This window comes from Mustelus asterias, chromosome 27 (assembly GCF_964213995.1).
Source record: "Mustelus asterias chromosome 27, sMusAst1.hap1.1, whole genome shotgun sequence".
Taxonomy (NCBI): domain Eukaryota; kingdom Metazoa; phylum Chordata; class Chondrichthyes; order Carcharhiniformes; family Triakidae; genus Mustelus; species Mustelus asterias.
In genome coordinates this window covers 36,873,591-36,886,960 of record NC_135827.1, presented here as the reverse complement: position 1 = coordinate 36,886,960, position 13,370 = coordinate 36,873,591, and the positions used below count along the sequence as shown (strand labels likewise).

The 13,370-nt window shown below is 46.6% G+C and overlaps 1 protein-coding gene across 2 annotated transcripts in view; it reads right to left on the bottom strand.

Annotated features, from left to right (window-relative positions):
- Positions 1–8,745: 8,745 nt before the first annotated feature.
- Positions 8,746–13,370, bottom strand: part of LOC144480041 (uncharacterized) — a 40,146-nt gene continuing 35,521 nt past the window's right edge. For both annotated transcript variants that reach the window (XM_078199202.1, XM_078199203.1), the window contains 2 exons: positions 12,602–12,727; positions 8,746–9,152 (listed from right to left, as the gene is read on the bottom strand). In XM_078199202.1, coding sequence (XP_078055328.1) covers positions 9,087–9,152; positions 12,602–12,727 — 192 coding nt within the window. In that variant the 3' untranslated portion in view covers positions 8,746–9,086. The remainder of the gene's footprint in view (positions 9,153–12,601; positions 12,728–13,370) is intronic.

The following is a 13,370-nucleotide window of genomic DNA, read 5'->3' as shown; positions in this document are numbered from 1 at the left end:
AAGTGCAGGTCAGTGGGACTAGGTATAAAATGGTTCGGCGCAGACAAGAAGGGCCAAAAGGCCTGTTTCTGAGCTGTAATTTTCTATGGTTCTATGGTTCTAAAGCCATTTGCTCACCCTCCATCTAGACATGGCATCCCCACCCCTTCCAGATATCGGACATCCTAGAGGAACAGAGGCTGGTGTTCTTCCTGCTGATCCATGACAGAGCATGGACGCATTGCTCTTTGATTTGGGTGATCATGTGCAAGAATTCTCCGTAAGAAGTCTCACAACACCAGGTTAAAGTCCAACAGGTTTATTTGGTAGCAAATACCATAAGCTTTCGGAGCGCTGCTCCTTCGTCAGATGGAGTGGAAATGATCCAGCATCTTACATAGATACGTAGAAACTAGAAGCAGAAATAGGCCATTTGGCCCTTTGAGCCTGCTCTGCCGCTCATAATGATCATGGTTGATCATCAAATTCAATATCCTGATCCCCCCCCTTCCCCCCTTATTCTTTTTGAAGTGGAATGATCCATCTGACGAAGGAGCAGTGCTCCGAAAGCTTATGGTATTTGCTACCAAATAAACCTGTTGAACTTTAACCTGGTGTTGTGAGACTTCTTACTGTGTTCACCCCAGTCCAACGCCGGCATCTCCACATCAAGAATTCTCCCTCAGACACTATTCCACTTGTGTCCAAGACCCTCGATCGCCATTGCCTTAGCAACATAGCATGATTTAGGGTGGCAGTGTGGCACAGTGGTTAGCATTGCTGCCTCACAGCTCCAGGGACCTGGTTTCGATTCCCTGTCTGTGTTGAGTTTGCACATTCTCCCCGTGTCTGCGTGGGTTTCCTCCGGGTGCTCCGGTTTCCTCCCACAGTCCGAAAGACGTGCTGGTTAGGGTGCATTGGCCAAGCTAAATTGCCCCTGGTATCTCAGGATGGGTAGGTTAGAGGGATTAGCGAGGTAAATGTGTGGGGCTGTGGGATAGGGCCTGGAGTGGGATTGTTGTCGGTGCAGGTTTGATGGGCCGAATGGCCTCCGTCTGCACTGTAGGGATTCTATGACTTGGTTTCTATGGTTCCTATCTCTTGTCACCCATGGTCATTACCCTGGGAGGATGGAGATTTGGAGTCACAAGCTGGCTGCCATCCACCAGCTGTGCCCCTTGGAGGCATTCACCTCCCTCCCTCCCTGCCTCTGGTAGCAGGCGATAGGAAATGGTACAGGATGAAGGGCAGCTCTAGATGGTGCTGGGACCTCAGTGTCTTGAGGCCTCTGAGTCGGACAGTGAACCTGCTGCAATGTGGGCTTCACCATAGAGAGGAGAACACAGCTGAAGACGATTGATATCCAATTGCCCCGTGATTATTAATGTGTCGGCCATGCGTGCTGACTTGAACTCCAGCCACCGAACAGACCCTCATTCCATTCACTGACTGATGGTCATGGTCAGATGTGAAAAATGATCTGCATCATCTTCCAGACTCAACCCACCACCTTCTGTCCTCCTCCTGCCACCCAGCAACCTCACCCCATCATCAGAGACACACCAAATATCATCATCCCTCTCCCCCTTGTCACCAGTGAACCTCCCCCATTATCTGGGCCTGACCACAACCTGCCTTTCCTCCCCTCAGTGCCGGCACCCACTACAGTCTCTGTGCCTACCACGACCGTTCACCCTCCTGTTATCTGAGCCACTTAGCTTGTCCCCTTCCACCACCCCCTACCCTCCCCCCCACATCCCCCATGCTAAATCTGTGGGGCTACAGGGATATAGTGGGGTGGGGGGGAACAGCTGTGGGCCTGGGTAAGATGCTCTTTCAGAGAGTTAGAATAGAATAGAATAGAATAGAATACAATCCCTACAGTGCAGGAGGAGACCCTTCAGCCCATCGAGTCTGTACCAACCACAATCTCACTAGGCCCTATTCCCGCAACCCCACATATTTACCCTGCTAATCCGCTTGACACTAGGGTTCATTTAGCATGGCCAATCAACCTAACCTGCACATCTTTGAAGTGTGGGAGGAAACCGGAGCACCCGGAGGAAACCCACGTAGACACAGGGAGAACAAGCAAACTCCACAGAGGCAGTGACCTGAGGCTGGAATTGAACCCGGCTCCCTGGCACTGTGAGGCAGCAGTGCCACCATGCCCCCATAGTACAAAATCGATGGGCTCCTTCTGCACTGTAAGGATTTTCTATGGTTCTATGACTGTGACTGTTCCCTCCTATCACCAGTACCCTGGGTTCACCTTCCAGGAACCTACCATAGACACCACTGACTACACCCCCGAACCACCCCCCTCACCCACTTCCCTGGGACACTCTGTCCACTCTCTATTCTTGACACTCTGTCCTCTTCTTCTCTCCTTAGTGCCTCCCCTGTCCAGTCTTGGTGCAGCCTCTGCTAATGACACTGGAGTGGGGTCCCCAAGGGGTGGGAAAGCAACACTGAGCCCAAAGTCGTGGAAGAAGTGAAGCTTGCCTGATACACGCCGTTTATATACAATCGTAAAAATGAAAATGTTGTAAATTTTCTCTGGCAGGGAAATGAATTTGGAGGCTGAATTTAACCCCAGTGAGATGGCCTGTTAATGAGCATGCATCAGATGCTGATGAGTGTAAATGTGGTTTCCAAGATTGTTTGTCTTTAACCAGCTCCCCACTCCCCGCCTACCACCCCCGCTCCCCCCGCCCCCCCCCCTCCCCCCCCTCTCCGCTTTGAAAGTCAGGAGAACAAAATTCCAAGTTTATCCATTATCAGGAAAATGATTTTTTGCCGTCCGCCAAATTAAGTGCCCGTGCCCGCGATAGTTGCCATTGCTGGTTGGACTGGAAGATGCTGCATCAGTCAAGGTGAATAACCTGTGCTGTAAATACTGGATAATTAAAATTATTCACACTTGACTTGCCTATTTATTCCCTTTCCATCCAGCTGCTTTTACTTATTAAAGTTTCTCATCGAAATGATGATTTAATCTCTCCTCCAAATCATTCCGTTTTCCTCCTTCATTCACCCCGGTTCTATCTCCTATTCCCCTCTTTCCTTCTCCCTCCCCATTCTTTCTCCCTCTCCTCACCCCTTCTCCCTTTCTATCCCTCTTCCATACCCCCCCTCACCACTTCTCCTTCCCTCTCCCTCCTCCATACCTTATGGAGCATGGTGGTTAGCACAGCTGCCTCACAGTGCCAGGGACCCGGGTTCAATTCCCGACTTGGGTCACTGTCTGTGAGGAGTTTGCACGTTCTCCCCGTGTCTGTGTGGGTTTCCTCCGGGTGCTCCGGGTTTCCTCCCACAGTCTGAAAGACGTGCAGATTAGGTGCATTGGTCATGCTAAATTCTCCCTCAATGCACCCGAACAGGCGCCAGAGTGTGGCGACTAAAATAAAAAAGTTTATTTATTAGTCGCAAGTAGGCTTACATTAACACTGCAATGAAGTTACTGTGAAATTCCCCTAGTCGCCACATTCCGGCGCCTGTTCGGGTCAATGCACCTAACTAGGGGATTTTCACAGTTACTTCATTGCAGTGTTAATGTAAGCCTACTAATAAATAAACTTTAGTCTTACCTTATTAATTCTATCAAAAATCCTCACAATTTTAAAAGCCTCTATTGAGACCCCTCTTAGCTTTCTTCGCTGCTAAGGAAATAGTGGCAGTATCGCAAGTGCCCATAAGAATTGGATACCTTGACTGCCTCTCTACAGTTTCCACCCCTGGTTTTATCCTGGGAATCTGTACTGTGTGCAGTCTGATATTTAATGTCCTTTCTATAATAGGGTACTCAAAACAACAGTACATTATCTGTGTCTTGTGCAAAATTTATCCTCATCTCCTTTATTAGTTCAGTCTGTGTCACATTTATAAAACCCAAAAGTGTTGGTTGGCCTTTTAAGTATTTAATCCACCACACAGGTACGTAGGCCACATGTCTGAATGACTGGTGGATCGTATCAAACAGCTCATCGCTTCAGCTATTCACAATAGACAGAATGCTGACAATATTTAAGCAGCTTGCAAAACTCAGAACATAATGTCTAGGGTTAGATGAGCTTCCACGACCGGACAGCACTCGCTGAACAATCCTGAGTGTATCAATAATTACACTAAAGCCAATGTGAGGTTATCAGCCAGGTTCACAAAATGGCTCACTTAAGTTTGCTAGAAGCTGCAGATATTCATACACAAGGATCTGTCATCTGCAGACAAAACAAGCATGTCCAGGCATTGTACCTTTTTTGACTTGAACAAAAGCTTTGGGAACAATAATTCCCTGGTGCATTCTCCATGGCACTTCTTTGACCAATCAGAATCGACTTGCTAACCAATCAGCACCCTCTTCTCATGTGGTATTAATTTTTGCTCCTTTTGAAATTTGCCATTCTTTTATATCCTGATAAGTGCAAGCTGATAAACTTTGACAGCATGTCTCTTATTTCAGCAATACTCAAGTTTATCTGCAGCACTCACTCCTCAAGATATACTTGGACTCTTGGGTTCCTTTCCATTCATGCATACACATCCTTCAGTATCCACAGGATCCCTACAATGCACAAGGAGACCATTCAGCATATCAAGTCTGCCCCGGCTCTCCGAAAGAACATCTTACACAGGCGCAATTCCCCACCCTATTCCCGTACCCCATGCATTTACCATGGCTAATCCACCTAACCTAACATCTTGGGACACTAAGGGGCTAATTAGCATGGTCAATCCACCTAACCTGCACATATTTGGACTGTGGGAGGAAACTGGAGCACCCAGAGGAAACTCACGCAGGCAGGAGGAGAACATGCAAACTCCAAAGTCAACCAAGGCTGTAATCAAACCCGGGTCCCTGGCATTGTGAGGCAGCAGAGCTAACCACTGTGCCACGGTGTCACCCAGTATCTTTTCATTGACTATCTATTCCCCAAAATTACTTACCTCACACACAAATCTGCATCTGCCACCTGCCTGTCCAATTCACTAATGTCTTTGACCATCCTCTTGAAACCTTCCAATTTTTGCATTATTCACTAATATGGTCCCTATTCCAAGTTCCAAATTGTCTGTGCACAACGAGAGTGCAGGGGTACTCCGAGTTGTCCCTGGGGTGCAAGGGCTCTGCCTCTGCTCCTGCCAATGTTGCCTCCATTTACCCCACTTTTTAATCCCACAAATGACTTCTAACCCACGCTGTTCCATCTTCTCCTGAGTCAGAAATCTGAAGCCTCCTGTGGACGTCATATCAAAGATCATCTGAAAAATCCCACGTTCACTTCAGCAACATAGATTGCCTTTATCCAGCCAATCAGATGCTTCTTCAAAGCGATACGTAGGGGTGGCACAGTGGTTAGCACTGCTGCCTCACAGCGCCAGGGACCCGGGTTCGATTCCAGCCTTGGGTGACTGTCCGTGTGGAGTTTGCACATTCTCCCCACGTCTGCGTGGGTTTCTTCCGGGTGCTCCAGTTTCCTCCCACAGTCCAAAAATGTGCAGGTTAGGCAGATTGGCTGTGCTAAATTGCTCCGTAGTGTCCCAAGATGTGTAGGTTAGGGGGATTAATGAGGTAAATATATGGGGTTACCGGGATAGAGCTGTGTCGGAGAGTCGGTGCAGACTCGATGAACCAAATGGCCTTCTTCTGCACTGTAGAGATTCTACGATTCTATGATCAAATTTGGAAACATGACTTGCCTTTGACAAACCCACCCTCGGTTAACCCTTTCATTTCTGGCTGCCCATTAATTTGATCTCAAATAATTCAGATTCAGAGAGTTTGACCATTGGAATCAGTAGTTAGCTGATTTATCTCTATTTTGAAGAAGAGTATTCCATTCCTTATCCTCCGATCCCACCACACAATTCACACATTTATTCATATTTAAAAAGGAATTGTGGCCCAATCTTCTGCAATTTCGCTGAACAGCCTCAGGTGTGCATGCGGTCAGGGCCCAGGGAGTTCTGCTCAATACTTTTTTTAACGCCACCATTTCCTTTTGTACATTTCTAACCGATGTCTTTGTCCTTCAGTGATACGCCTGCACTCTCACCTCCGCGTCACCGGTGAAGATATTTTAATCGGCGGTGTTTGCTGAGTAAGACCCAGCAAGAGCCAGGTCGTCGCAATAAGCTGCGTCATCACTGTAACCGAGAGGCAGCCACGCTCTGCCAATCGTGACATCTTTTGGAAAGATATCGGTGGGGGTGAGTGATAATCACGGGATGTGGCCCACCTTTTTCTATCTGAGGAGGTCGTGGGTTCAAACCCCACTCCCGACAGTTGAACACAAAATCTCAGCTGACATTCCGCCTCAAGTAATAAGGGAGCACCGATGAGGTCATGCACCGACCGACTCAAGAACAGCTTCTTCCCTGCTGCCATCAGACTTTTGAATGGACCTACCTCGAATTAAGTTGATGTTTCTCTACACTCTAGCTCTGACTGTAACAGTACATTCTGCACTCTCTCGTTTCCTTCTCTATGAACGGTATGCTTTGTCTGTATAGCGAGCAAGAAACAATACTTTTCACTGTATACTAATACATGTGACAATAATAAATCAAAATGAAATCAAAAATCAAAGTCATCTTCAGTTTATTTTTATTCTTTGATGTAATGTGGGCTTTGCTGGTAATCGCCCTGGAGGAGAACAGATTTCCTTACCTGAAGGACACTAGTGAACCAGGTTTATTTTCAAACAATGGGTGATAGTGCCATGCTTACCATTACCGGTGAGATAAACTTTCAAATCCCAACGTTGCTATTTGAATCCATGTCCCCAGATCTTCAACCTGGGTCTCTGAATCACTAGGCCAGTGACGACACCATTACACCAGCATCCCCCATCAATGTAGAAATTAAAGATGGATGTGGAAGACTATATGGCACTATTTCAAAGAAGGAGGCCATGGCACAGTGGCACAGTAGTTAGCACTGCTGCCTCACAGCGCCAAGGACCCGGGTTCGATCCCCAGCTTGGGTCACTGTCTGTGCGGAGTCTGCACATTCTTCCTGTGTCTGCGTAGGTTTCCTCCGGGTGCTCCGGTTTCCTTCCGTGGTCCGAAAGACGTGCTGGTTAGTCTGGGGAGGGGCAGGAAAAGGTAGGGGGTCAGGTGGTGACATCTCCATGAATGTGCCCAGCCAGACTTGGCAACCTGATGAAGACACCCAATTATTGAGCCCAGCAGTTATGAGTCACAGATTATTGTTTCAATGACATTGTTGTCTCATTTTCTTAACAAAAACTGAACCAAGGCTTGTCGTAAGATCCCAGAAAATAGGCGGCACGGTAGCACAGTGATTAGCACTGCTGCCTCACAGCGCCAGGGACCCGGGTTTGATTCCCGGCTTGGGTCACTGTCTGTGTGGAGTTTGCACATTCTTCCCGTGTCTCCTCCGGGTGCTCCGGTTTCCTCCCACACTCCAACGATGCGCGGGTTAGGTGGTCTGGCCATGCAAAATTGCCCCTTAGTGTCCAAAGATGTGTGGGTTATGTGGATTGGCCATGTTAAATGTGTGGGGTTATGGGAATAGTGTGGCGGGGTGGGCCGAGGTAAGATGCTCTTTCAGAGAGTCAGTGCAGACTGGATGGGCCAAATGGCCTCCTTCTGCACTGTAGGGATTCTATGGATTCTAAGAGCAGGGGAGCTATCCCTGATTTCTTGTCCAATATTTATCCCTCAAGCAACATCATAAGAAAAACAGGTTACATGGGCAATATCGCAAGCTGTTTGAGGGAGCTTGCTATGCACAAATTAGCTGCCTTGTTACAACAGTGATTACACTTCAAAAGAACTCAATTGACTGGAAAGTGACGTGGGACATCATGAACCTGAGAAAAGGTGCTATATAAATGCAAATATTTTTGAGTTGCCGCAGGGGGAGGAGAATCCATTGGGAAAAGGCAACTCTGCTATGAATCCAAAAGCAAAATACGACGGATGCAGAAAACCTAAAATAAAAACAGAACTTGCTGAAAACACGCAGCAGGTCAGGCAGCATCTGTGGGTTGAGAAACGGGGTTAACACATTCTGATAAACAGTCGCCATGCTGAAATGTTGACTCTATTTCTCTCTCGGTTAGCTGTCACCACATCTGCTGAGTATTTCCAGCACTTTCTGTTTGTGTATCTGAAGCGATTACTTCCTCTACAAGCTTTTGAACACAGAGTAAACAGAGTTCAAGACTACTCTGTCCAATTGAGTTAAAGGGACACAATCTTCAGGCGTGATGGTAAGTGTTTTGTTAGTTTATAGGGGCTCCCATGAAACAGAAATCAGATTGAAAAGTGATGATGTGGAGATGCCGGTATTGGACTGGGGTGGACACAGTAAGTAGTCTCACAGCACCAGGTTAAAGTCCAACAGCTTTATTCGGTATTGCGAGCTTTCGGAGCGCTGCTCCTTCATCAGGTGAGTGGACCTGTTGAGGGAGCGGCGCTCCAAAACTACGTGATACCAAATAAACCTGTTGGACTTTAACCTGGTGCTGTTAGGCTTCTTACTGTGCCAGATTGAAAAGTGTCAATGAAACATATTTGAGTTTATGATCAAAAAAAGTGACTCATTTTGAATTTCTAAACTTCTAAGCAAAATTTGACACAAAGGGAGGGGAGTTTTCCTGTTCCACTCGTTATGGGAGTCGGAGCAGGGTGGACCATGCAAAGGTCCATTGGCCTCGGGTGGGATTTTCCAGCGAGTGCAGCCGGAAAATCCCACATTTTTCAATGAAGTGATATCCGCTTAACACCACCAACATGAACTGGAGAAAGGCACAAGGCATAAGGCATTTATTCATTCACAGTTATCTCCTTACAAACATTGAAATGTAACATTTTAAAAGTTGGAAACAGAAGTGACTTTCTGCTTTTTATTTTGAAATAAAAACAGAAGCAGTTTGTTTTGAAAAGGCTTTGGAAAAAAAGAACGAACGTTTAGGGAACCAGTCTTGCAGAAGGAGTGTCAGTCAGTTCACCAAAGCAGATCAATCCAAAACAGTCTTGAAGAATTGTGGGTGTCTTTTTGCTGTTAATAAAATGACGAATACAGTCTCAAATAAATCCAGTGATCTGGTAGATTCCATAGAATCCACAGAGTGGGATCACCCACGTTCTCCAGAAATGGGATCAGTGAGTGTGATAGATCTGGGAGACTCAACGAACGAATGCTGGAGACCAGAAGAGAAACAGGGAAACATTAGGTGCAAAGCGCACAGAAATAATTTGCACATTCCCAAGCTAATTTTCTGCGTTTTCCCTAATGCGCAGAATTGTTCACCTTGGAAAATCACCGCACTATTCCCTGACCTCCCAAAACGCGCAGCATGTGGGCGAGACAGCCCAGGGCACGATCCACAATATGTAACAGCCATGCCTTGTCGGAGGAAAAGAGGTTGTTTCCACCGGTGGGTGAAACTAGAACTAGAGGGAATAGCCTCAAAATAAGGGGGAGCAGATTTAGGACTGAGTTGAGGAAGAACTTCTTCTCCCAAAGGGGTGTGGATCTGTGGAATTCCCCGTCCAGTGAAGCAGTTGAGGCTACCTCATTGAATGTTTTTAAGGCAAAGATAGATAGATTTTTGAACAGTAAAGGAATTAAGGGTTATGGTGAGCGGGTGGCGAAGTGGAGTTGAGTCCATGAAAAAAATCAGCCATGATCTTATTGAATGGCGGAGCAGGCTCAAGGGGCCAGATGGCCTACTCCTGCTCCTAGTCCTTGTGTTCTTATGTTCTTAAGATTGGGAATGAATTTGCAATGCATGGGGTGCAACAAAACCATAGCCCTTAATCTTGGATGTACCACGGAAGCATTGAAGTTTCTTTAACTATATATTTCCTTTCCCAACTCGCAAATATCTGTTATCCTGAATCCCCATTTTACTCTTTCATGAGGTTGAATTTTTACTTACTAAGCAACTAATCCTCAAATGTCTGATGAGTAGCCATTACCGACAGATTGGTAAGGTCATAGATTTAAACCCCTGCTGAATACTCAACCAGTCCAAAATAGTCTGATAGAACATTTATCTCATAACTGCTTTCTGAGAGATTCCTGGGCACAGATTGCATGCTGTATTTTCCTAAAGCCATGTGGTTACATTTCAAAAGCACTTTGCAGGTTGTGAAGTGTTTTCTATCCTGAGGTTTTGACTGTTACACTGACTGTAACGTACATTGAGCTGCCAAAGTCGGTCTGAGTTCAGGAAGGGAAGGTTCAATATGATCCCCTTTGCTGGCCTTTAACCCCTGACCTCTCGCTGTGTTGGCCATGACTCAATGATAATAATCTCACCTCTCAGAAGATGTGGGCGGCACGGTGGCACAGTGGTTAGCACTGCTGCCTCACAGCGCCAGGAACCCGGGTTCAATTCCAGCCTCGGGTCACTGTCTGTGTGGAGTTTGCACATTCTCCCCGTGTCTGCGTGGGTTTCCTCTGGGTGCTCTGGTTTCCTCCCACAGTCCAAAGATGTGTGGATTAGGTTGATTGGCCATGCTAAATTAACCCGTAGTGTCCTGGGATGTGATAGGTTAGAGGGATTAGCAGGGTAGCTAAGCGGGGATAGGACCTGGGTGGGATTAGTGTCGGTGCAGACTCGATGGGCTGAATGGCCTCCTTCTGCACTGTAGGGATTCTATGATTCTATGATCTATCTTCCCATTCCCCCGGCCAACATTAGCCACTCAACCAACATTGCTAACCAAGCAGATTGCCCAATGTCATCCGGGGATCTTGCTGTGTGAAAATTGGATGCCAGGTTTCCAACATTACAATTACAATCACAGGACATGGGCATTGCCCTTGAGAAACTGAGTGCCTCACAGTCAATTCCGAGGGCACTTACGGGTCAACCACATTGCTGTGGATCCAGAAACACATGTGGGCCAGGCCAGCAGAATTCCTTCCCTGAGGGACACTAGTGAAGCAGGTGGGTTTTTACAACACTAGTAGCCAAATGGATACAAAATTGGCTTGATGACAGAAGACAGAGGGTGGTTGTAGAGGGATGTTTTTCAAACTGGAAGCCTGTGACCAGCGGTGTGCCTCAGGGATCAGTGCTGGGTCCACTGTTATTTGTCATTTCTATTAATGATTTGGATGAGAATTTAGTAGGCATGGTTAGTAAGTTTGCAGATGACACCAAGATTGGTGGCATAGTGGGACAGTGAAGAAGGTTATCTAGGATTGCAATGAGATCTTGATCAATTGGGCCAGTGGGCTAATGAATGGCAGATGGAGTTTAATTTAGATAAATGCGAGGTAATGCAATTTGGTCGATCGAACCAGGGCAGGACTTATTCAGTTAATGGTAGGGCGTTGGGGAGAGTCACAGAACAAAGAGATCTACGGGTACAGGTTCCTTGAAAGTGGAGTCACAGGTGGACAGAGTGGTGAAGAAGGCATTCGGCATGCTTGGTTTCATTGGTCAGAAGAATGAATACAGGTTTTGGGACGTCTTGTTGAAGTTGTACAAGACATTGGTAAGGCCACACTTGGAATACTGTGTACAGTTCTGGTCACCCTATTATAGAAAGGATATTATTAAACTAGAAAGAGTGCAGAAAAGATTTACTAGGTTGAAGGTTTGAATTATAAGGAGAGGCTGGATAGACAGGGACTTTTTTCTCTGAAGCATAGGAGGCTGAGGGGTGATCTTATAGAGGTCTATAAAATAATGAGGGGCACAGATCAGCTAGATAGTCAATATCTTTTCCCAAAAGTAGGGGAATCGAAAACTAGAGGGCATAGGTTTAAGGTGAGAGGGGAGAGATACAAAAGGGTCCAGAGGGGCAATTTGTTTCACACAGAGGGTGGTGAGTGTCTGGAATAAGCTGCCAGAGGTCGTAGAAGAGGCGGGTACAGTTTTGTCTTTTAAAAAGCGTTCAGACAGTTACATGAGTAAGATGGGTATAGAGCAATCTGGGCCAAACGCGGCAATTGGGATTAGCTTAGGGGTTAAACAAAAATGGGCGGCATGGACAAGTTGGGCCGAAGGTCCTGTTTCCATGCTGTAAACCTCTATGACTCTATGATTAGAGTTTTAATTCCAGACTTTTATTGAAATGCCGTGGTGGAATTCAAACTCAGGTACCCCAGGGCATTATCCTGGGTCTCTGGGTTGCAGGTCAAGTGTCAATACCACTATGCCACTGCCTCCCCTGACTACATTTCAGAAAGTAGTTGGTTGGCTGTAAAACACTGAGAAACCTTGAAGTTAGAATAGAATCCAAGAATTCCTACAGTGCAGAAGGAGGCTGTTCAGCCCACGAGTCTGTGCCAACTACAATCCCACCCAGGCCCTATCCCCACAACCCCATGTATTTACCCTAGCTAGGCCCCCTGACACTAAGAGGCAATTTAGCATGGCCAATCAACCTAACCCGCACATCTTTGGACTGTGGAAGGAAACCGGAGCACCCGGAGGAAACCCACGCAGACACGAGGGAGAACAGACATACTCCACACAGACAGTGACCCAAGCCGGGAATCAAACCGGGTCCCTGGCGCTGTGAGGTAGCAGTGCTAACCACTGTGCCACCGTGCCGCCCTTACATGAATTCATGCAGGGTGCGGAGTAAATGCAAGACTTCTTTCCACAACAGTCCACAACAATCTTACCATTGCAACATAAATCGCTTCTTCACCAGATTTTGATTTCTTCGTTTTCTTTCCCTTCTTGGCTTTATCTTCTCTGGCTGTCTGACGTGGGTGAGTGCTGGACACGGTGACGTAACGGTTTGTGTCCTGAAAGTTAGTGAACATGTTAGTTGAATGAGTTGTAACTGGCTGACCTCTTTACCTTCCCTTTCCAGTTTAAACCCCCCCACTCCCCTCTCGTGTTTTGCCAATGCCCCACTGTGTCCAGGTCGTGTGCGATGCATTATCCAGGATCTCTGAATTGCTAGTCCAGTGACAATACCATTACATCACTGCCTCCCACTGCCTCAGTAAGAGTTTTAACAACACCAGGTTCAAGTCCCACAGGTTTATTTGGTAGCAAATGCCATTAGCTTTCAGAGCGCTGCTCCTTCGTCAGATGGAGTGGATATCTGCTCATAAACAAGGCATACAGAGACACAAACTCAAGTTACAGAATACTGATTAGAATGCGAATCTTTACAGCTAATCAAGTCTTAAAGATACAGACAATGTGAGTGGAGAGAGCATTAGGCACAGGTTAAATAAATGTGTATTGTCTCCAGACAGGACACAGTAAGAAGTTTAACAACACCAGGTTAAAGTCCAACAGGTTTATTTGGTAGCAAAAGCCACACAAGCTTTCGGAGCTCCAAGCCCCTTCTTCAGGTGAGTGGGAATTCTGTTCACAAACAGAGCATATAAAGACACAAACTCAATTTACATGAATAATGGTTGGAATGCGAATACT